Genomic DNA, 23,302 nt, shown 5'->3' on the forward strand with positions numbered 1-23,302 from the left:
TTAAGATGAGCGGTCCCCCGCTACTTCTGAGAGACTTTCAAAATGACCTTTCAGTGGCCGCTGTTGCTCACATCTCAGGTTAGCACTTTCTCGCCCACTCAGCCGCGGAGAGTAATGTTCATCGCATGACGGTCGACCTGATATTATTTCTCAGACGTGGAATTTCGTCAAAATTAAGCGCAAAACGGAGGGAAGTAGAAACAAAATGACGAAATGTGCAGTAGACACCCATGGGCTATCTGCCCATGGATTGTGATCATTATGACGAAGCGCCAAACCAAATTGAATGTGTTTTTTGTTGTTGTTGTGTGTGCAGCAGAGGTCGCAAACGGGTTTTGATTCTTTACCCGTACCCGGCCGCACCAGGGTCGCAAATGGGTACCTGTACCCGGCCGGGTATGGGTAGCTGGGTATCGGGTAGGGTACGGGTATCGGGTACCCGATTGCGACCTCTGGTGTGCAGTCCATTGGTGTCTGGGCTGAGACCATCAGCCCACGACACCTTGAGAACATGGTTTGATCACAATTGGCCGTCTGGATTGGAACGCAGGAAATTTCAACGGTGTCTGCTCTCATATTCTTAGGTTTTTTTCGGTAAAGTCACGTAGGTAAAAACAATTAATTAATAAAAGTAAAATAAAAATAAAATAAAAATCACGACGTTTCGGAGGCAACACAAGCTTCCATCTTCAGGTGGAAACGTCACAGCACAATAGCTGTATCAAGTAAGAGAAATTCCAAGAAAACAGTCCTTGTATATATACTGGTTGAGGGTGGGAAGAGCTAAGGTAGGGCCTGAATATTTTTATTTTATTTTAATTTTACTTTTATTAATTTTAATTTGTTACCTACGTGACTTTACCGAAAAAACCTAAGAATATGAATACTTGCAGTCACGAAAGCTTCAAATCTAGTCTGCTCGCATCTCTGTGCCACCAGGCCACCTCTTCCATTCACAGACATTGAGAAACAAAGAAACCTCAAAGTGCAGCCAGATCCATTCCCTCGACGCCGTTCTGCAACTCCATATGAACATACGTTAAAGTCAATTTACGTAAACGTTTCAATCCCCCGCCATAGTTTAGTCCATCGGCAGGGTCACGTGTGGTGGTGTAAAGTGTGGGTACTCGCATACTCTTCCAAGACGTCTGGCTTGGGTGGAAGAGTAACGCAGAGGGGCTCTCTACAGCTCCCTCCAGTGGAGATTTGTCTACCAGAAGTGGTGTGAGCGAGCAGTTGCAGGGCTGCACCTTTACCAGTTTGTGTGATCCTTCTCCGTGGGAGGTGACGTGTTTGCCCACGCAGTAGCCGTTACTGGGACATTTTTTTTTCATCATTTAAAGTTGTCACACGTGAACGCCAACAAATTACGGCTCATTAAATGAGCAGTGCGAGGCCTTCTGTGAGTGCAGTGTCGGGTCCGTGGCTCGATGATGAGCACCAATAGTGCGGCATCAATCGAACATCCGTCGTGCTCTGCAAGTTTACAACGGAGAACATGTTCTTCTTGGTTCTTTCGGTAAAGTCACGTGGAATGGAAATCATAAAATAATAAAAAATAAAACATAATAAAATAATTCTCACGACGTTTCGGCCACAACGCAAGCAGCCGTCCTCAGGTGAAGAACAGGTCGTCTCGGCAACATTTACAATCGTCTCGACAGACCTGTTCTTCACCTGAGGACGGCTGCTTGCGTTGTGGCCGAAACGTCGTGAGAATTATTTTATGTTTTATTTTTATTATTTTATTATTTCCATTCTACGTGACTTTTCCGAAAGAACCAAGAAGATGAATCCCTGCAGTCACGAAAGCTTTAAATCGAAGGAGAACATGTTGCCTTGAACAATTCCAGATCGCTCCCTCCGTTCTATGGGCACGCACGCGTCGCAAACGCGTTCTCCCCGTCTCATTTTCGTAATGCACTCGCGCGCCTGGCTGAGGCTGCAGCTTGTGCTAATGACTCTCGATACGAGGTCAAGTAGTTGTAAATAATACACGAGGCTGTGGTGCACTCAACACACAAATGGGTGCTCTTTATTTGCTCCGGACAGCATTGTTCATGTCGTTGCTTACATAAAAAGGGAAAGGTGTATTGACCATAGCCAGCATAAATAATGATGATAAATAATGATCATAAATAATCATGTAATACGCCCAACAGAGTCTCAAGATTATTTTTCAAGACGGTCCTTTTAGGAGTTTAAACATTGGCTTAACACTTAGGCTTTCGCGACCAACATAATCTGAGGTTTTTGGGCTAGCTCGCGTAAATATATAAATGCGTCGTTAAACCCGCCACCACCCGACACAGTCAACTGGTAAGGGTTGTCATGTAAACAGAACGTGCCAATTCGTCACTGGTACAGCACCACCGGTGTGTTGGAGAACCAAGCCACAACATTTACAATCTGAGTACGACGTTTCGCCAGTAATTACAACTAGCTTCATCAGGCGACAGCCAGATTTGTGGAGAAGTCTGTTTCGTTCCTTATATCGAGGCGTAGATGTGGTGACCATGCTTCTGCGCTCTTTATTTAACCAGGAGATTTTGTAACGGCTGCACTGCAGATGCCTCCCCGCTCCTACTGGTCATCTGTACGAAAGCGCTTCATAGCTCATCGGATTTCTCGAGGATAGAGAGAGTATTACTCTGAGATGGTCCGCACCCTGGGCTTGCAATCCAGAGGTCGCCGGCTCCATTCAATCTCCAGGCGTGGCAGTTAAAACGGTGGCAGCATTCAAGAAAGAACGGTGGTCGAGACAATGGATTGAGTGGCAGCCAAGGATCAGTGAAATTAGCTCGCGTGTAGATGCTAGATGGATTTGATTTTTTTGCAATGCAAGACCATGCGTGATGGTGACGGCTTGGGGAGGAGGCCTTTATCATTTTATGAACGAAATTGGTTTTGCATCCCAATGCTGATCATTCACGAATATGAGTCGTGAAACACACGTAGGATTATCTGAGTAGATAAGGAATTACTTTTTTTAAATGAAAAAAAAATCAGGTCGGCACGCGCCGAAGCATTGGCTTACAAAATTGCAAAATAAAATGACCTGTCAATGATATTACGTGAAAATTAATTTAAGCAAACTGATTCATTTCTTAGGCACCCAGGCCTCACTTGCAAGACGCACACGCGGATGGGAATAATTCACTTGGCTATAAATACAGGAATTCATTAGCGCCTACGGGGTGAGTGCCAAACACTGAGGCACACCGAGATCCCGACGTGTCATTGTCGTGGAACACTGCCGTTGATTAGGGCACCTTCTGCACACACTGTACTTGTATAAATAGCATATACACAAATACGCGATGCTGCCATGGTAATGGTTATCACACCGGACTTACAATGCAGCCGTCACCGGTTCGATTTGATTTGTCCCGACACTTCGCTCCACGTGCTCGTAGCTTCTTCAGGAATTGAAGCTCCCAGCTGCCAAGCAGCATGCAGTAAAACCCGAAGCAAGCATCGCAGGAACTGGGGACGGATCTCGTTGAAGGCAGTGGAAGCAGAGGACGTCTGTGCGAACGGTGAAACTGATGGTGTCATTCTGGAGGCAGCGGAAATAAGGGTGACACGGCCGCAAAGCCAAGAGTTTAGACGGAGGACTTTACGGCCTGTAGCCACGTGGAACCCAGCGGCCTCCGTAGAGGCCAGAAGGGAGAGCGGAAAGACGGGGAGAAATGTGGCCGCACCTCAAGACGCTGCACAAATGAGGTGGGGCTTAGGGGCAGAAGAAATGTTTTTTGAGCGATTTGTGGAGGCAGTTAATGGGCTTCAAGACAGACCAAAGAGAAGGTGGTACCAGTGGTAAAAGCATGGTTGTGACATCGTCCTCGGGCGAGGAAAGGAATGGGAGACCCCCTTTGTCAAATGTTCACCTCTCAGCATAGCCCGGAGTCTGAACCCCTCTGGCATGAGGGTCCTTGTGTAGTGACACCACCTGGCACGGGGCCCCTGTGAAAGATGGAAGCATGTCATGCGGACCAGACAAAAGGCAGCTCTCCGATGTGTTTTCGAGTTGTACCGCGTGTTGCTCACAACGATGTCCAACAATTTAGCTCCACGCACGAGGGGCTTCTTCCTATGAAGCTAAACATTTGTATTTATTTTACCAGGTAAGGCCCCACCGAGCTACGTAGCTCTTTTTCGGAAGCAACCTGGCCGTTAATGATAGCTTAACGAAGTGGTTTATCACGTGTACATTTATAGCAGCCAAATACTCTAAACGCGTGTGTTGATTCTAATTGTGGAGGGAAAACCTGGAGGACCTGGACAAAAATCCACGCGACCATGGGGGGAGAGACATGCAAACTCCAAATACAGGCGTTAGGGTCGGGATCGAACCCACGACCTCCTGTATACCAGGCGAGGTAGTTAACATCTCCTAGCCACCACGGCGACCCAATTCAAATCAGTTGCTAAAGAAGCTACCAGCGCGCCAAGCGAAACGTCGGACATCGTGCCGAACAACACGCGGAGACAAACTGAAAATTCAGCGGTGAGCTACGCGGCACAACCGCAGCAAGCCAGACAAGTCGGCCGCCCTGACGGAAGAAAACGGTGCAAGCACTCTCCGTCAACAAACCCCAGTTCTCTCTGCTGCAATGCAGCAACATAAACAGCGTGCGCCGTGCATTACGATGGGCGCAGCGGAGGCACCCTCCCCCCCCTACTCCCACCACGTTGACAACACGCGAGTGAGTTTACGCTTCGAGTGAATGCCGCAAGATGAACGTGGCTCTATGCGGCATCGCCAGGATTTACGAGCGAGACATCCTAGGACCCCCCCCCCCACGTGTCTGCCTTGAGATCCACGGCTGAGAGAATTTGCACGTCACAAACGAGCCCATCCCCTCGTGAAAAGGGAACTCTCTCAACTATCCGCGGACGGATTATCCAGGTCGCGGATATAACCGTGACTCGCTAACGAATAATTGAGATGTCTTTACGAGCACTCCGGTTCAGCTGTTCGCGGCTCCTCACTCGTCGAGGGTCGGTAATATTCTGTGTCCATGGCCATGACAACACGTCGGCAAGTAACGTTTTTAAAAGACGCAGCAATGAAAACAGTCGGCGCAATCGAATGTCCCCGTTCCACGCAGCCAAATACGTTCGTACCCAAATTCACATGAATTTGGCAATCATCTGTGTTTTTGTTTTATCCAACCTCTTCCCTCATTACCCCAGATTATGGAGAGTTGACTGTCATCAAACGTTCTGCAGCAGGACCATCCTGAGGGAGTCTTAAGGGCCCGGTAAGATTCTGCTGGGTAAAGACTTGAATTATATTATTTATTGATGCAATAACTGGGAGCTTGGGGTGCACTCTGAGCAAGTGGATGCATGTTTGCATCTCGACTGCCATTGATTTTTATAGATTTCCATACGGGTTTTATGCCAAAGCCAGGACAGCAGTTAAGGATGTAAAAAAACAGAAAGCGCTGATGTTGCCTAACAAATATAATTGAACTGTTCACTATGCGAGCGATTCCTCTACATATTTTTTAAAGGTTCGCACGTATGAATGTAGGTAGAACGCAGAGGTCGCAAACGGGTTTTGATTCCTTACCCGTACCCGGCCGCACCAGGGTCGCAAATGGGTACCCGTACACGGGTACCCGTTCCCTACCCGTACCTGTGCCCTACCCGAAATGAGTGACAAACGGTTACTCACCAGTGACTCACGGCCTACCCATACCCGTACCCGGCCGCACCAGGGTCGCAAACGGGTACCCGTACCCGTACCTGGCCGGGTACGGGTAGACAGGTATCGGGTAGGGTACGGGTATCGGGTACCCGGTTGCGACCTCTGGTAGAACGTCTTTCGCACCGTACATAGCCAACCGTGCTAACACGCCCCTGCAGGACATCTGGTCACAGTTGGCACACAGTTTATTCTAATGCAAGGAAATAAAAGGCAAGTAGTTGTTGTTGTTGTTTCTGTACGACTCTTTAATTCGGCTCAGTTTTGCTCAGCCAGAAAGACTTCCGGACTCGTCGAACAACGGTTGCTGTGGGCTTTCATGAACATTTCCGCGTGATTTTTTTATATTTTTAATTAAATACGTATACGGGTGTACAGTGGGTTTTTTCAAAACATTTATTTCTAAACTTGTTTGTCATTTTCACACAGAGCCAGGATCACATCGTGAAGCCAAAAGCCAAGTAAAAACCTTTTGGCTATTTGCCACATTCTCGATGATAGGCACAAAAGCAAGTACCTTAACCAAAAATAAGTACGACGTTCCGGGACCTTTCGCCGACGCGCAAATCTGGCGCTTGATGTCACTCTGAAAGCCAAAGGGGATGGCTTTCCATGATCATTAACAGTTCACTAAATATTTGTGTCGGTTATCCAACATTTTTTAGAACCACATCTCTTTTGAAATCCATTACCTCAGGGTGAGGGGGGGCCGAGGTGGTGGGGGGGCAAAACCCTAGCGTATATATTTATATCACATTCATTGTTCATTTTAGTGCAATTTGAGGAACTTTCACGACAGTACCTGTGGGTATCGATCGTATCATGTACGACAGTGGAATTGCTGGTGAATGCATCGGGATTTCAGAGGCGCTCATAATGCATTCATAACAACTGAACTGGAATATCGCTGATAACAGTGCTTCACGATTTAAGATGTCAAAACATTTCTTTGGATTGCCTATATCAGAGAGCGATTTGTAAAATAAAAGACACACCGTCACGTTCGTCCATAACGATCCAATATCTTGCTCAAGTAGTGAATCAGTGGAATCACAATGTGGTTATCTTCATGGTTAAATCAACAGTACGACCAATCTTGGATTATTTATTGATGTGCTACTACTACGGGTGATACAGCCGCGATAGCTGTGAGATGTGCATACAGCCACCGGATAAACATGCCTGTGGGTGCTAAACATGTCTGTGCCACGCACAGTTGTATACATTTTTTAACTCCCTCCGGCTAATGAACCTTGTGACTCGTCAATGCATCATAGCACTCATGCGGAATGGGGGAAAAAATTACCGTTCATGAAAGGTACTCCCAATGTTTTATGTTTACTTGGTACTCCAGTAAAGCGTTTTGAGAAGCTATATTTTTAGAAATTGTTTATTACATGATTGTGTCAATCCGCTGCTGGATGAAGGCCCAGGACTGGTTCACATATCGCTCGCCACTGATGTTAACGTCGGCCGGCAATCGAACTGGGGTGATCGGGCGTAGGGCGCACAATGGCAATGTACGGTGCGAAAGAAGTTGAACGTATATACAAGCATGCAATGCGTTTACCACTGTATTTATATTGCAGAATTTATATTCCAGGTAAGTTGCATTTATTGTTGAAAAATCGGCAGGAATAATTTTTTTTCAATTTAGTACTCATATATACACAAATGTCTGTGTATTTAATTATTTATTATAAGTGTCATGTTTACCTTTCTCATAAGTACGTTGAACTTCTTTACACTCCTATCAGTTTTTGTATTGTTGGAAGTTTCTGACCCACCCCCTACTGGACATCTCCAAAAAAGAGCTTCATGGCTCATCGGAGTCCTCCTAACAGTCTAAATAAAGATTCTGATTGCGATTCTGAAGTTAAAATGCTATTGCTGCTGCTGCTGCTGCTGCGGTTGATATCTACGTTCTACCGACACACTGTGATCCCGATCACCACCAGCCTCAGTAAAACTGAAGTCGCCGCCGCCGCTGTTGTTGTGGTCGTTGTTGTTACCGACATCACAGCTGCTCGTCACCACCAGGCAACGGCATCGCCCCGTACCACCAGCCCGCCAGCCCGCCAGCCCGCCAGCCCCGGCTCTCTCCTCTCGCCCGCCCGACGACGCTCAGCCCGGCGCCGCCGCGAGCCTCCGGCTCTAATCCTTGAGGACGAGCGGCGCCTTCACGGCGCTGGCGGCGTCGGCGCCCAGCAGCGCCTCGACAATGAAGAGCGCAAACTCGAAGCTGGTGCCGGGCCCGCGGCTCGTGATTACGTTGCCGTCGCGCTCCACGCGCGCCTCCGAGTACACGTAGTGGCCTGCGGGGCGAGAGGCACCCACCCCCCACCACCACCATTCAGGTCTTTGATTCTATTGTGTCTACTATCGGACCATTTCTTTTTTTCCCCAGTATCCCAAGATTGTGCGTGAGAACTGATTAGTTATATGAATACGTTTAACACGGAGGCTTTCGCGTCCAATATCATCCATAATGTTTTTTTTGGTTCGATCGTGTAAATATGAATGTGTCGTTAAACCCGCCACCACCCGACACAGCCAATTAGTAAGGTTTGTCACGTAAACAGAACGTGGCCAATTCGTCACTAGGACAGCACACCGGTGTGTTGGAGAGCAAAGCCACAACATTTTCAATCTGAGTACGACGTTTCGCCAGTAATTACAACTAGCCCCATCAGGTGACAGCTAGTTGTAATAACTGGTGAAATGTCAAACTCAGATTATAAATGTTGTGGACTAATCTCCAACACACCGGTGTGCTGTACTCGTAACGAATTGGCACGTTCTGTTTACGTGACAAACCTTACTAATTGGCTGTGTGGGGTGGTGGTGGGTTTAATTACACATTTATATTGACGCGATTTAACAAAAAAACTATATTATATATAAATTAGATTAGAATTTTTGTAAATTATGTGCAACTGATATGCAATGCTACTTTCAGGCTGATGGCAGAAACAAAAACGGTTTGGAGACAAACCAAAAACAAGATACAAATATGATGACGAAAACCAATACAAATAGGAATTCTGAAATCAAATCATGAGCCCGAATCATAACAATTCATCCAATATCTGCGGGGAGTGGCTCATTACACGCACACAAGTAATAACCATTATTATACACATTGGGTTTTCACTTTAACCAGCGCAGCCCAGCTCTAAACGCTACAACGTGTACACGTGTGGCCACTCTTGCGGGGGCATTGCGGGTCTCCGTATCGTGCGGAGCGATACATTACTCACGCACTGGGCTGACTCCACAAGTAACTACACACGGTGCATAATCATCTCATTCACAGCCCCTTTGCGAAATCACTGATAAGCGAGGGTTTCTCCACACCACTTTGGCCGTCAGGGTTGTTTGACCGTACTTCACCGTGCTGGTCAAAGGGGGGGGGGGGGGGGAGGGGGGGCGGCGGGGAACGAGGGGCAGAGCCAGTACAGCAGGACAGATATCACTCGGCCGCTGGGTTCATAATGCAGTGCGCGCCACCCATCCTCACGGGCACACAGTGCAGGTATGATGTGTATTCACTTCTAGCTGAGAGTTCAAGGAGACAATACTTGATAATTGTACAACCCTTTCGATTTAAAGCTTTCGTGACTGCAGGGATTCATCTTCTTGGTTCTTTCGGTAAAGTCACGTAGAATGGAAATAATAAAATAATATAATAAAATAATATAATAATATTGTTTTCTTTTATTATGCTTTCTTTTTATCATTTTATTATTTCCATTCTACGTGACTTTACCGAAAGAACCAAGAAGATGTACAACCCTTGTCTATGCACTGCTGGATGAAGACCTCCCCAATGCGGTGTACGTTTTAAGCGCTGTTTGACCATATTTCACCACACAAAATTTGGACTCACGATTCACTCCCCCCCCCTCTCGTTATTAATATAAATATTATGATGCAGGATTGCGACGATTCAGTGGAGTATTTTACGTGTGCGTTTTTGCTGTGCGGAATGTAGCGGTCTATAGTGGTTTCGCGCGAGCCCATTCTATGCAAGGTGAAATGATCGTAAAAAAAAATCGACTCTTACACAGGCGGTTTGGTTTGACATATCTATCGTGAGAATCCATTTGAAAGCAATAAAATAAAATAAAAATTTCGACAGATATTTTTACTCCTGGACCCCATTATCCATTGCAAAATAATCCTCTGTGCTCCAAACTTCTAGGGGCCATTCCCCGAACTGCGAGTCGATGTCTCACAGACGCAGGAAATTCCCTTCAAGCACCTCCTGAACACGACGTGAATCTCACGGCAGTGCAATTGCGACGCAATCGGCGACAGAAATCAAATTGTACCTCCATGTATATTTACATATTCCTGGCCGCCTTTGTCTCCCTAGTGACGATGTTTACACACCGCAGCCAGGTACTCATTTGAGGTCGAGGTGATCTAGAGGAGGCCCAAGACCGGTTCGGATAATCGTCGCTGGCGTTGGCCGTGAGCGGTAAACGAACTCGGGACGCTAGCTTCGCAGCGCAGCGCGCTTACCGATGTCTCACAGAGGCAGGAAATTCCCTTCAAGCACCTTCTGCTCTCGACATAAATTTCACGACAGTTCAATCGCCACGTAATCGGCGATAGAAATCAAATTGTACCTCGATATATATTTGCACGTAAAAAAATGTTTGGGGGGGGGGCAGGGAGGGTAACAAAATCCAACTCACTGTACGAGCATATTATAAGTGAAAAGACGTAAGAGACTGTGTCAATTTTTATCAGCTTGGCTGCGTCGGAGACAAACGATCAAATCTGTAGGAAGTGGAGCGTGAAGTACGCACACGTGCACACACGCTCACGTCGCCCCCACACTCACCACCCTCCATCATCTTGTCCTTGGCGAGCGGGTGAGTGGTCACCTTGCTTCCAAACGCGATGCCGTGTGCTTTTAGTGCTGTGGGGCCTGCGGAGACACACAGGAGGAGCACCACCCCCCCCACCAAGGCAAAAACACTTCACTCGCACACAAAGACAAACAAAGATTCCCCGCGTAGCCTTTAACAGACGGTTGGGGCAAGTGCTGTTAGTGAGCACCTAGGAAGGCTGGCACAGCACATGAGGGAGACTGGTGAGTGGCAAACACCCCACGCACGGGCCGCCTTTGTCTCCCTAGTGGCGATGTTTACACACCGCACCCAGGTACTCATTTGAGGCCGAGTCGACCTAGGGGAGGCCCAGGACTGGTTCAGACATGCATCACTGGTGTTGGCCGTGAGCGGGAATCGAACCCGGGTAGCCGGGTTCATAGCGCAGCGCGCTAACCGTTACACTACCGCTCCCCACACGAACACACACGCACCTCGCCAGCTATGTGAACCAAGCCATCGGGTAGCACACACACACTCACACGCAATTTGTGGCTGTTTCTAATGGCTATACTGTCAAGTTACCATGTTCTCAGGTTTTATAATAATAATTTCATTCGTGCAATACTTACAATTCCTCAGCAACTCAAAGCATCTTCCATCAGGTCTCATTTCAAACATTCAAAGGGCAACAACCTCAGTGGCAAAACTGTCCCATTGCAGCACGAGGCGACCCATCACCGGCCTGCAAGCGGGCATTAGTTTGCTAGGAGGGTGCAACGACTGCTACCTCTAATCCCAATCGAGATTTTGCGGGGAATTTTTTCTCATGATATAACCATTGAATTTTAGATAGCGTCACTCATGCTAACTGCATCCACGCAACAATTGCGTCTCCACAACGGATTTGGCAAAAATGTGGACCATGACACCAGCACACGATGGCCAACTCATTTCGAATGGCGTCACGGGATCTTTAAGGGTCACCGTGAAGCAGTACCCTAACTGTTAATACACACCGCAGTATTAACCAGGGTGACCTGCCGGATTCAAACATCCGCATAAAGCGGTGAATGCGCTGCTGCCGGGGCCACGTCGCCGCAAATCCCCGCAAGCGGTCTCTCTCTCTCCCAACACCGGCCCGCACTCCATCACGGCCTTTGTAAAGAGTGGTCTACTGGACGTCAGTCCTGCGAAATGGGGCTCGACACATTTATAAATGTTAGCCCTCTGGGAAGTGGCCGGGTGGCTTAGAGGTCAGAGCACCGAGATGCAGGGCGGCCGCCTGTGATTTGACGGTCTCAGCCCGATCGGCAAAATTACCGGACACCCAAGAAGACTCGCATTAAATGTTGTTCTGCAATTTAGCGAAATTCCAGCTCTGCTAATTAAAAATGTTTTTTTCTGTCAAGCGGCGAACATTATTCTCAAATGCAGAGCCAGTGGGAAAATACTGCCGAGTGCTGTGTAATGGGGTCTCACAAGCAGCCCCATGGCACCTGATTCCGTGGGCCAATCTCTTAACATGGAGGGGTTTCGTCGCTGCTATGCGGGAAATCTGAGCGGACACTTTGTCCCGTGATGCGACACCATTCGCACAAATCAGAAAAAAATTGAAAACAGGAAACGTAGAAATGTTGCCCCGCCCCCCCTCTGTGCTGGACAAGGTCGATTTAGGGAAAAGTAGAAATGTGTGATTTATGTGAGTGGTCAGTCAAGACCGACTAAGACCCTTCTCTGGAGAACCCGGTTTAATCATGGGTGACTGCTCATTTGGGTGACTGCCAAATTCAATCCCAGGATCTTAATGTGCTGATTCGGTGCTCCTACAAGGCCACGGTCAGCCCCTGGAGCCACACAGTCGCTTGCATCCAATTACTTTAAAAACCGCTACAGGACGCACAATTTGAAAGTGGTTTAGTTAATCACAGCGTTGCTCTGTGTTGTGTGGCTGCAGCTGAGATAGGGATAGAGCGATGAGACATAAGAAGAGAGGCAGGTGTCAAACTCATCAGCTCTGTACTTGCTGTTATGGCAATTGATTATCTTGTGATCAACAACTGTCAATCGGTGGAGAGTAGCACTCAACCCGAGTGCTAAACATCAACAGGAATAATATGGAAAATAAAGACATCTATTCATCTTTACGCATTAAAAAATATATATTAGTTATGTCCATCAGCCCATGCGCCTTCCAAACCAATGTTAAGCAGCGGCATGTGTTTAAACAAGCCGACTGTGAATGGAATTTTCTCACAAACTATTTTGCCCAAACATCATACAGATCTTAGAATTTGGTATCAGTAAGCCATGCACTCAGGATTGTAGAGGTTTATATCAGCATTTTATAGTAAGACATCTTCGGATGGATGGACACAAAAACAAGAGATATTTCCCAAACAAATTAATAAGTAGTCTTAAACATATACTCCACAGTGTAACACTCAAGTCACTGCTGGGTGAAGGCCTCCCCACACACCATGTCAGTCATGGGGGGCTGATTGACGATAGTTCCCCACGCTGGCCGGTTGCGGGCTGGTCAACGGACACATGGGACTTTTTCAGATATTGCTCGCCACTGTAGGTTAGCCGTGGCCTGGAGTTGAACCCAGGTCACCGAGTTCAAAGCCCAACGAGTTCACCGCCGGTCCACCGGGTTTATATTATGTGATGAAATACCCAGTGGCTTTAAACTAAAAAACTAAACTATTTTTTATTTGAACAGGTAAGGCCCACTGAGCTATCTTTTTCAGTAGTGAATTGGCCACAAATGACAGCTCAACCAAGTGGCTCATCATGTGTAAATTTATAGCAGCAAAGTACTCTGAAACACGCATTGTTAAATCTAAATGTGGAGGGAAAAACCGAAGAAAAATATATTCGACCATGGGAAGTGAACACACAAACTTCAAACATACAGCAGCAGGCATCTGGGTCGGGATGAAACCACGACCTCCTGTATACCAGGCGAGGTAGTTAACATATCCTAGCCACCACGGCACCCCTTTAAAAAATCATGTCACCATGAGACACTGAAGCCAAACTTAACTCCAAGCCATTGAGAACCGTGGACATCCGGCCTGCATGACTATCTCGCCAAGCTTTATAATTATTTTGGCTCCAACAAACATTTCCATTACAAGCTGCCTTGGTAATTCCCAGCTTGGCAGGTACCTTGGCGCATTCAGCCAGCTGCCGAAAATATTTTTTCGTAATGCTTTCACTGCAATATTTTTTACATTCTGCTGCGTATACTTAGCCAAAATTAATTCTTGTGCGTTCCAGATGGCGTAATGGCTAGCGCAACAAAAACTTGCATTCCAAAGGTCACCGGTTCGATCTCCCAGTGAGGCAGCTGAAACAACGGGCAGATTATTTACATCCCCCCCCCCCCGCCTTTATCCACCCAGAGGTCGCACGTAGGCGGGGTAAAGTTTGGGTAATGCCACGTCTTCCGAGAAGTCTCGCTTGCTAATGGAAGAGTAGGCCAAGATACCATCTGGAGGGGCTCTCGAAGAGCTGTCCCTAGCGGATGCGCCTCCACCAGCAGTGGCTTGGGCAAGAAATTGCAGGGCTGTGCCTTTATATTTAATCGAGTGTGCACACGACAAAAGCCATGCTGCTAGCATGCAAGCACCTAGATAAAATTTATTTCTTTTATTTATATAAAACATTTTATTGGCAACAAACACAATATGGTGCAGCCCACACCATGCATGCTTGTTTGCCCGATGTTGATTTTGGCTACACGGTTACCAGCTACTCATTTGAAGTTGAGTTGACGGATGAGAAGCCCACGCCAGGTTCTGACACAAAATTTGTGACAGGATTGTGCTTCGTGGCACATGGTGCCAACCCAGGATCTTGGCAGAATACACAGGACCACAATGTGGCCCACTTCAGTTTAATTACGTTCATACACAAAGATAAAGATCACCAGTGTAGCTTTCAACAGTCTGGGTGCCGCGGTGGGAGATGTTAACTACCTCGCTTGATATACAGGAGGGCGTGTGTTCGATCCCGACCCCTGACGCCTGTATATTTGGAGTTTGCGTGTTCTCTCCGTGGTCGCGTGGATTTTTCTCCAGGTCCTCCGGTTTTTCCCTCCACATTGAGCGCTTAGAGTATTTGGCTGCTATAAATGTCCATATGGTGATAAGCCACTTCGTTGGGCTATCAATTGTGGCTAGGTTGCTTCTGACAAAAAAAGCTCTATATAGCTCAGTGGGCTTTACCTGGTAAAAAAAAAATTTTTAGTTTAATAGTTTAGACTGTTGGGGCAGTACTATTAGCGAGCAGCAATCAAGGCCGGCGCGGCGCACAAGGGGGTTGCGGTGTGTTGCTGGACCCACACCCAACAACCCGCCTCCCTAGTCCTGATGCTTACACACCGCAGCAGGTACTTGATAAAATGCCGAGTTGACCTACGGAAGGCTCGGGATGAGTTCAGCTTTCATTTGACACTGAAATGTTAAGCAAATAATTTGGTGACACTTCATTGGCAGTGATGCATAAGTAGAGGGAATAAGAGGCAAAAACAATCGACGCATTTTGTTCGCAACTTTGGCCTTAACAGGAAAAAAATATATTATATGGGACGTTTCCATCCATGGCCCTTCTTCAAAGCACATAGAGGCCTGAGAGGTTGGCATCTTTGAGCTTATTGCAATGTTATTTGTGGCTGACAATTAATTACACCAAGGTCGCCGGTTTTCGTAGTACAGCACGCTAACCGTTGCTCCACTGGTTCCCACGCATTCATACTCGCACACGCGCAGACACTCAGCACATGCATGGCGTGTGTGTGTGTGTGCGTGGCCCAGCCGAAGCGAGACGTCATTACCTGCACAGATGGCAGCGATAAGTCCCTTCCTGTCCATCTGGGCTTGCAGAACCGATTTAACCGCCGCCGACTGCACACCACAAACTTAGTTTGCATCAACTCTCATCACCACCACCGCCGCCATCATCATCATCATCAATGTCACCGTCATGATTGTCACCATCATTGCCCAATCACATAAGACTCGCGTGTGTGTATTGTTAATTTATTTCAATGAGGCCTGTTACTGGTAGGAACCTCCTGGTTACACCAGCCCACAGGGGATTATTGTGTCCGTCCGTCCGTCGTGCTGGGTGGGGAGGGAGGGGCTGGGTGGGGAGGGGCTGGTCACCCCGTGGTGCCCTTATAAAACTCAACGTTTAACATACTCACACTGGCTTGTGCCCGCCCTCACAGTCGGGCATATTTGCGGAATACACCACACCGCCGTTGACCCTGGCCATTGACCGAGCAACCCAACGTTCCTACCAGCTTCCTCCGCAGGAATGTGTTATTAAACGTGTAAGCGATTGCTTCGTAACATTGCATCTGTGTTGGGCATCAACCCTCCATTATGAGGATAACACGAGATGGAAAAAATTGGTTCATGTGACCTCGCCCCCCCCCGTCCCCACAACAACTATAATTGCTCCCATTTACTACAATTAATATAAATAATATATTTTCGAATAAAATTGTGCACTATAATTGGGACAATTCATCAAACCGTGGCGGATGGGGAGAAAATCGTTACATGGCTCGTGCGGTGTGCAAAGATTTTGCAACGGGAGATACAAAAAGCGAAAATGAGGCGCATGCAAGCGGTTGTTTGACTCCCGTCGCTCCCTCTCACCTCGGCGAGATTCTGAGCGCCCAGGTTTCCCCCTGGCAGCACCACGACGTCATAGGGACCCTGCGTCAGCACAGCGACACAGAATCAACGGGCGGGTGACGACAGCCCATCGGGACGTCTGTGCAACAACATCTCATTCGAGCGAGACGCACTCACACCAATGATCAAAATCAGAAGTTTATTTCCCGAGTGAAGCCCATTTGAGCTGAGAAGTTATTTTTCAAGGGCGACTTGGCCGTAGAGACATCAAAGCATGAAAAAACCTAATTGTTGTGAAATGACATTCGCACATACAATTTTTGTGATTTTAATGGAGTCGGTTTAAATGACAACAGAGATGGCAGTATGGAGATGCCAAGAGACGAAACTAGGCGGTTCCAAAACTTTGGGCCAGCCACATTATATTCCTGTGGTTCCACCAGCATGATGGGATGAAGACATTTGCATTTTTGACTTTCATAAAAATAAAAGTACACCACCCTGTGTAAAAAAAGAAAAACGGCCATGGAAGATGCCTTCACAGAACTAATTCTGAAGGCACTTCCAATGAATCTCTTTATCCACACGAGGGGGCACGCATTAAACATGCTCAACAAAGAGTGTTTGTATTCTTGGTTCTTTCGGTAAAGTAACGTAGTAGGGAAATAATAAAATAAAAATAAAACATAAGAAAATTCTCACGACGTTTCGGCCACAACGCAAGCAGCCGTCCTCAGGTGAAGAACAGAGCTGTCGGAAAGACAGCATCCTAATGAACACTGCTAAGCTTGGCAGCGTATTTTAATAACATAGAATTTAGCATGTTGATGACAAATGCAGAAAATGCAGAAAAAAAGAGTGTTTGCCGCGTGATTTTGAGGGTGTTCCAGACTACAGGGACAGTAGAGTAGTAGGCGCTACCTTCCATTGAGCACGTATGAAAATATGTGTACAGTCGAGTAAAATGGAGAAGGGAGAGGTAGGAAGGGGCGGTTCCAATTGAGGAATCACAACGAATCTGGCCAGATTTAGGCTATCCCAGAAGTCGGTAACCAAAATAAGAATAGCATTTTTTTTTTATTTGGTAATATTTCAAGAGCCGCCAATGCATGTGAATGAGATGGTCCTTAATAAATAAATTCCCCTGCACCGCCAATTAACACGTTTGGCTACGTACGGTGCGAAAGAAGTTCAACATATGTTACGAAGCGGTCCTAGGAGAGCTGCGTGTGGCTCTGAAGCTGCAGGTTGCCGACCCCTGGGCAATTCGATTGTTTAAGTAATCGAATATGCTCCAATGATTACTCAACGAAATTGGATACAATGAAACGTTGGAAAATAAACGTTTCACCTCTGTTCCAACATGTGCTGCTGGATGGGAGGTGACGTACGGGGCTTGGTGACATCGCCGGCATCAATAGCCGCGTCACGCTGGGTGGAACTTATGAGGGGGTTTCCCAACTTCAGCGGGGCAGGATGTGGGGGCGGCCATCATTTGTGAAGGGGCCCAATTAACGGACCACAACCTTTGTATTGATAAAGCATCGCAAATCGACTCATCGTTCCAGCTCGACAGCTAGCGCACCGGCCGACACGGCCCGGGCGTGCGTGGCCCTCCCAACGGAAGGCCACGGGTGACGGTAGAAATCAAGTGAAGGACATCGTGGGAACAGAGAAAAAGCACCTCGGCCGTTGCCTTCTCCAGGCTGGTGTCCGGACAGATGACGACATCACGGCTGCACTGCACTGGCTCAGGCCCCGTCAGCCCGGCCAGCGTTACCTTAATCTGACACAAAGGGGAGGGGGGGGGAGAGGAAAGTGTTGCGGTCGATCATCGATTATCCGGCGAGCAATTATCCGGTTTCCAACATTATCCGGCGGTCCCGGGCCGATCTGGCGAAACCGGCAAAAACGCTCCGAAGGCTGTACCAGTGCGGCGATCGCCAGAACACATGTTGTTGAAACAAGAGCGTAGCACGTACATCACCCCATGTAGAGTCTTTGATATTGCAGTGATAAGTACGGTACAGTAAATACAGTAACTTTTTACAGTAGGATACGTTTTCGTCTATTTGTATCTTTATTTATATAAATTTCACACAGCAAACAAATTAAAAACACAAAAAAACCATATACACGTCTAAAAACATAATGCTACGCAAGAATGTGCAAACATTTTCTATTTTAAATAATTACGTGATTATCCGCCGTTTTTGAAAATCTGGCGCCCCCTTTCCCCCCGAAACCGCCGGATAATATAATCGATGGTCTACTGTAATTTGATCATTTTTCGTTTCAGTCGTAGTCTTAAGTCTCGTTGACGACATCCTGTGGAATTTCACTCACGTCTTAAAGTCTGCGTGTTTTATTTTAAAGGGATCAAAAAAGTTTGTTAAACAAACCTTGATTATTAAACGTTGGCGTTAATTGCCAAGGAATATCTTCCCACACCTTCGATTAGCACGATTGGCTACGTGTGGATGCGAAACAAGCTCAACACACATACATACAACAATGTTACCAGGTCAACCAATGGGTGAGCTCAGTGAAGCATGTTATATGCATATGTAGCCAATTACCAGGTTTGGTTTCCTGCAGCCCCCAATATCCCGTTACTCATTTATCTCAAGACTGCATTTTCATTGGCGGCACGTAGTCGTAGTCATCGTCGCACTCGATGGTTTTTAGTCACTGAAATTCACCGTTGAAAAAAATGCAGAACGCTTAGTTAACAAATATTTCCCTCATCAAATTGGTTTACATAATTAACAGTAGCGAGGGGAGGGAGCAGGGTCAAGGGGGGAGAAGAGCGGAGAAGGGCACGTGAGGGCAGTGGCATTCCGCTAGCGCTCAGAATAACACACGTCAGCGCTGAGCTGGCTCCACCGACCTCATGACAGCGTGCTGCTTGGAGAATGAATTCCTACTTTGAGGGCGGCGCTAGTGGTGGCGATGGAACCTAATTTTAGTCAGCGGGGTGTGAGCGAGGTCTTGTAAGAGGCGGATGCATTGAGCAAGGAAGAGCGTAGCAAGCGGATTTTTTTCAGGAAGCAATGCATTTCAGGAGAAATGTTGAGCTTTTTTTTAAAATTGTCACTTTTCCCACAATTTTATCCAGACTGCATGAGACAAAGTCTCGATGCGGATCTCTTGCAAAGCTGGGCAACCCTTCATGTCAGAGAACGGCCCGCGGAAGCGGATATCACAGAGCTACCTCCGAAATCCCTTCAGGTGCCCTCTGGTCCACACAGTTGAGAGCGGGAAGACTTTTCCACCCGCTCTGCATATGCGAGTGAGGTTCGCCACATGTCAAATGGATATTTAATTCCATGAGAAAGAATTTAGTCAAATTAAGTGCAGATGTAAATGCTAAGTGTTGGTTTTTGGGGCAGGCATGAGTGACTTCAAAATTGCAGGTTCCCGACCCCTCTATATTTGGAGCTTGCATGTCTCTCCCCATGGTCACGTGGATTTTTTTTCCCGGGTCCTTCAGTTTTTCCTTCCACATTTAGAAACATGCCTTTACATTTTTGAAATGATTTTGCTGCTATAAATTTCCACTTGATAAGCCACTTCTTTGAGCTATCATTTGTGGCCAGGTAGCTTATGAAAAAAAAGCTAATAGCTCAGTGGGCTTTACCTCGTAAGTTAAGTTTTATTTGACCCACCCATACTGGACATCTATGAAAAAGAGCTTCATAGCTCATCGGATTCCTCCAGTTTAAATAAGGATTTTTATTTGTTGATTTGTCCTATACTTTGTACTCTCATCGTGTTTTGCACTGTTTGTCGTTGTAACATTCTGACCTGTCCCAACTGGACATCTGTGAAAAAGAGCTTTATAGCTCATCGGATTTATCCAGGGTAAATAAATATTCGGATCCCGATTTTGAGATGATTGCCCAGCCCACGTCTCTCGAATCTTTCTCCCTCCCTCCACCGCTCTCTCGTCGTCACTCGGCTATCTCACGCCACCCACTGGCCACCCTCACGCATTTCCCAACTCCCGACCAGAGATCCGCGAAGGATTTCAAAATGTTTTGGGGGGGGGGGGAGAGCATTGGACCGGCTAAATGTCACAGCCATATCGTCTCGGGGGTTTTTTTGTACGTGTATATAAAAATAGCACTTACATCGCTCTAAAAATATAGCGTGGGGTTGGCTGCGCAGTGTGGGCGAGAAGTCCTTGAACCCCTTGGCCAACTATCCTATCCTATATGCAAGTATATATACAAGGTCGGGTCTCTTGGAATTTCTCTTTACTTGATACAGCAATCGTGCTGTGACGGTTCCACCTGAAGACGGAAGCTTGTGTTGCCTCCGAAACGTCGTAATTTTTATTTTACTTTTATTAATTGTCATTTTTTACCTACGTGACTTTACCGAAAAAACCTAAGCGTATGAATCCTTGCAGTCACGAAAGCTTCAAATCTAGAACTATCATAAACTAAAATCCTGCTTTTTATTTTACCAGGCACTGCCCCATTGGGTAACACTGTAATAGCTCTTTTTCAGAAGCGCCCTGGCTCTCACAAATGATAGCTCAACGAAGTGGCTTATCATGACGTGGAAATGTATAGCAGCCAAACACTCTTAAAAACGCGTGATGTTGGTGATAAATGTGGAGGGGAAAAAACCGGAGGACCTGGAGAAAAATCCACACTACCACGGAGAGAGACAGAGAGAGAGAGACACGCAAACTCCAAATATACAGCAGCAGGCGTCAGGGCATCGAACCTACGGGCTCCTTTGACCGGGCGAGGCAGTGAACGTCTCGCCACCGTGCAGTAATAATGAACACATTCTAAGACGAGGTTATTGAGGCTTCTCGTCAGTTCCTGCGGCGATTCTGAATAACCCATCGGCCGTCATCAACCCACTGCTGAACGAAGGGCTGCCCAATTCCGCCGTCAGCTGATTTATGTTGTTGCAAAAAAGTCAGTCCTGGACGAAATGCGTTCAAACGGCAGCCTCTCTTAAAACGCACGCCGCTTAAGCGTCGCGCTGCATTGCACCGTTTCGTCAATGCAAGTTAAAAAATAAAAAACTTAGAAAACGAACACAATTTGTTTTTAAAAAGGTCGTGGGCCGATTTACCCGCGAGGCAACACTCGCCCGCCGGCGTCCCCCGCGCCTCGCCCCGCGGAGTTTCTAGGCGACACCGAGGCCTCTCCATAGGCCGTAGATTGGCAATTCGCAAGCGGGTACAATCGCGTCGTTGCCCGCCGCGCTTTGTAACATGTCAACAGCGCAGCAATGCAACAAAACAACGGTGAGAGAGGGAGGGTGTTTACCCCGGCTCGCCGCAGTACGTCTGTCGGAATGACGGTCTCCATCTCCTCAGCTCCCTTCGCCAGGATCACGAGCGCTCGCTTCGTCGCCATTGCTGAGGCGTGCAGCCGACCGATCGATTCGATTCGAGTTGCACACGAATCGGTGTCAAAGTCTCTGTGTGACAGTGAATATCAAAGTCTCTGTGTGACAGTGAATATCAAAGTCTCTGTGTGACAGTGAATATCAAAGTCTCTGTGTGTCAGTGAATATCAAAGTCTCTGTGTGACAGTGAATATCAAAGTCTCTGTGTGACAGTGAATATCAAAGTCTCTGTGTGACAGTGAATATCAAAGTCTCTGTGTGACAGTGAATATCAAAGTCTCTGTGTGACAGTGAATATCAAAGTCTCTGTGTGACAGTGAATATCAAAGTCTCTGTGTGTCAGTGAATATCAAAGTCTCTGTGTGTCAGTGAATATCAAAGTCTCTGTATGACAGTGAATATCAAAGTCTCTGTGTGTCAGTGAATATCAAAGTCTCTGTGTGTCAGTGAATATCAAAGTCTCTGTGTCAGTGAATATCAAAGTCTCTGTGTCAGTGATGTGTTTAAAGTGTCAAAGTCTCTGTGTGTCAGTGAAGTGTTACTGGTAGGAACCTCCTGGTTACACCTGCCCACAGGGGATTATTGTGTCCGTCGTGCAGGGAGGGGCTGGGTGGGGAGGGAGGGGCTGGGTGGGGAGGGGAGGGTGAAGAGGGGCTGGATGGGGAGGGTGGGGAGGGGCTGGTCACCCCGTGGTGCCCTTATAAAACTCACCCCTCCTACCCCCACCAAGCCCCACCCTCCCCACACAGCCTCTCCCCACCCAGCCCCTCCTCACCCTCCCCACCCGGCCGGGTACGGGTAGCCGTTTGCGACCCTGGTGCGACCGGGTACGGGTACGGGTAGGCCGTGAGTCACTGGTGAGTAACCGTTTGTCACTCATTTCGGGTAGGGTACGGGTACGGGTAGGGAACGGGTACCCATTTGCGACCCTGGTGCGGCCGGGTACGGGTACGGGTAAGGAATCAAAACCCGTTTGCGACCTCTGGCCCACGTCGGTCCTCTTCGACCTTCAACACTCTCCGCTGGGAGAGCTGGCGCCAGACGGAGCGTCCTCCAGCTGGGGAGGGTTCAGGCGGCACTCTTTCACGGCCGTCTTCAGTTGACCCTTGTAGCGCCTTCTCTGGCCACCAGGTACACGGTCAAGGCTCAGTCGACCTAGTGGACGCCCAGGACCAATTTAAATATTCGCCACCGTTTTAGACCCGCGCGCGCGCGACATTAAACACACGTGAGTTTGGAACATTCAAATTGGCTTAGTTTTAATTTAATCTCGCAAACGCAAAACGAGCTTATTACATTGATAAATTGTCCCGCATAGCAACAGGGGTCACACGGGAAGCACCTCTGGCATAACGCGAGCACCTGGATTAGAATACAAGTACAGCAACAACAACAACCACCAAAATAGAGGGGTTATTTTGGATTAGATCGCGTAAATATAAATGTGTCCTTCAAGCCGCCACCACCCGACACAGCCAATTCGTAAGGTTTGTCACGTAAAAACTAAATGTGCCAATTCATTACCAGTTCAGCACACCGATGTGTTGGAGAGTAAACCCACTTCAACGTTTACCATTCGAGTACCGTGACGTTTCGCCGATAATTACAACAACCAGCATCATCAGGAGACGTCCATAATTAGCGGGTTCAATTATACATTTATTTTTACGTGATCCCACCCCCAATAAAACCTCTATTGTGGATAATATTGGTCG

The 23,302-nt window shown here is 47.4% G+C and overlaps 1 protein-coding gene across 1 annotated transcript; it reads right to left on the reverse strand.

The window, feature by feature from the left end:
• Positions 1-5,943: 5,943 nt before the first annotated feature.
• Positions 5,944-21,642, reverse strand: PARK7 (Parkinsonism associated deglycase). Its single transcript, XM_078611461.1, has 6 exons — positions 21,506-21,642; positions 17,896-17,997; positions 16,233-16,292; positions 15,401-15,470; positions 10,569-10,655; positions 5,944-8,031 (listed from the first exon to the last, which is right to left on the reverse strand). Exons 1-6 carry the CDS (start codon positions 21,593-21,595, stop codon positions 7,871-7,873), a joined length of 570 nt encoding a protein of 189 aa, XP_078467587.1. The 5' UTR covers positions 21,596-21,642; the 3' UTR covers positions 5,944-7,870.
• Positions 21,643-23,302: the final 1,660 nt, after the last annotated feature.

This window comes from Lampetra planeri, chromosome 36, assembly GCF_965212315.1.
Source record: "Lampetra planeri chromosome 36, kcLamPlan1.2.h2, whole genome shotgun sequence".
NCBI classification, from domain to species: Eukaryota; Metazoa; Chordata; class Hyperoartia; order Petromyzontiformes; family Petromyzontidae; genus Lampetra; species Lampetra planeri.